Consider the following 1,746-nt stretch of genomic DNA (forward strand, 5'->3'; position numbering starts at 1 on the left):
ATTTTGCCTGCATTTAAAACCTTGAAGAACATATATTTGACTTCCATTAATATATTTTGAATATGCTAGACAAAACTTTGAAATTTAGAATATTGCTAATAGCTATAAGATGCAAAGATTTGGCCCAAAATGTTTGCAAACAAGACTTTACCCTTTACAAAGTCAGTAAACCATTGATGTAACTTTATCATCATTGACAATAGGATGCAATAAATCGGTACTAGAAAGGATAGTAGCATAGCATTTTGGCAGGCTACCAGAATCCTAGAGAACTGAGAATTTCAGACGAATGATTCCAAGTTTATCACGAAGAAAAAATCGTGCTGGCATCCTCTAACGGAACCTCGGAGTCTAGCTGATGAGAATTATAGATTTCCCTACAGCGTCCTGATCAGCATGGGAGAAAGTAAAACGTGATATCCAGCGTAGCTCCCAGTTACTCATACACAAACAAAGAGTCATCCCAAATTGACGTGCCCGAAGGCGAGCACGGAAGCTCTGGTAAGTCGAAATCCCAGAGAAACGGCTTGGACTCTAGGAGCTCATCAACTAACAGAGTCACGCTTTCAGGGAAGTATTTTATGTGGTTGCTACATTGCACCCTTCTTGCAGCAGGAAATTGATCCGAGCTGGATTCCGATGATGTAGCCGACCCCGTGCTGTCCCAATTTGCAATTAGCTCACCTTTCACTTCCGACTTCTCAGAGCTAGTCATATGTAGCTTCCCAGAGGTAGTCACATGCAGCTTCTCTGTGTTTGATCTGATCGGAAATTGATGAGCGGTTTCGCTAGATCCTTGAGCCGGCATCACTGATTGGAGGCAGCAAAGGTGAAGCTTTTTCCTCAACAGCGGTGAAAGAACATTATACGAATATCCGAAAGGTGAATAAGGATAATTGGTTTTTGCTCGCGGTCCACAAAGGATCCAAGCCGCAGCATCATAAGCACGAGCAGCATCCTCGGCCGTCTGGAATGTACCCAACCATACTCTGGTTTTCCTGATCAGTGACGAGACAAGAAAGATGATCCTATGAGGACGCACTTGGACTGTGTCAAGTTAAAAGCTTGCTTGCACGTATTAGATGAGCCTAGAAAATCTATAGACAATATCGATGAGTATTTACGCGGAAAGCTACGTTTAGGCGCAAAGATTCTGAGGAGGCACTCACGAGACGGGATGACGGATCTCCGAAACCCAAGATCCCCAGTGTCGTCGTCGCACACCACGGAGGCTCTGAGATTTCGCCATGTTGATTACTGGACGCAACGTACCGACTTTGTCTGTGCGAGCTCAATCCTGATCATTGGACAATACGAGGAACGCAATGGTCACGGTGCTGCATGGAGGAGGATTCCGCACCCTGCAGATGTTACTATATTGCCGGATTGCTGTCTATAAATAAAGCTGCGTAGGAGGTCAATCCGTTCAGGGCGAGTGGTGCCGATGTACTGAAGCAGATGCTAAATTACGGGAAGGATTTACAATTTCTATGAAGCAGTTACGGCCGAGAGAGGTTAACATCAGTGACAACATCACCGATTGAAAAGTGATACGAGCAGCAGTTTTGATACAATCGACGAGGGTCACGTCCTAGCTGTGAATTGCAGAAGAAGTCGATGCGCGCGATATACGCACGCTATTGGGTAGGCCAGAAATGAACATCTACTGTGCATAAGTCTGCTTCAATTGGATGTTGAGTTCGAATCTTTCATGCGTTAGCAATAATCCATAAGATCATGTGCATG

General features: G+C 44.6%; 1 protein-coding gene across 1 annotated transcript; it reads right to left on the minus strand.

Moving 5' to 3' along the window:
* Nucleotides 1–279: 279 nt before the first annotated feature.
* LOC147899944 (ethylene-responsive transcription factor SHINE 2-like) lies at nt 280–1,480 on the minus strand. Its single transcript, XM_087377566.1, has 2 exons — nt 1,170–1,480; nt 280–998 (listed from the first exon to the last, which is right to left on the minus strand). The coding sequence occupies exons 1-2, from the start codon at nt 1,247–1,249 to the stop codon at nt 437–439; spliced, it is 642 nt and encodes a 213-aa protein (XP_087233692.1). The 5' UTR covers nt 1,250–1,480; the 3' UTR covers nt 280–436.
* Nucleotides 1,481–1,746: the final 266 nt, after the last annotated feature.

This window comes from Dipteris shenzhenensis, chromosome 7 (genome assembly GCF_047967505.1).
Source record: "Dipteris shenzhenensis isolate YYH24624 ecotype China chromosome 7, Dip_SZ_1.0, whole genome shotgun sequence".
Lineage (NCBI taxonomy): Eukaryota > Viridiplantae > Streptophyta > Polypodiopsida > Gleicheniales > Dipteridaceae > Dipteris > Dipteris shenzhenensis.

What these genes read in the sequence shown, in the direction of transcription:
- LOC147899944 (XM_087377566.1), bottom strand. Translation starts at nt 1,249, where the DNA reads ATGGCGAAATCTCAGAGCCTCCGTGGTGTGCGACGACGACACTGGGGA. An exon ending in GAGATCCGTCATCCCGTCTC is followed by an intron (nt 999 to 1,169) that starts GTGAGTGCCTCC and finishes GTCACTGATCAG; the next exon opens with GAAAACCAGAGTATGGTTGG.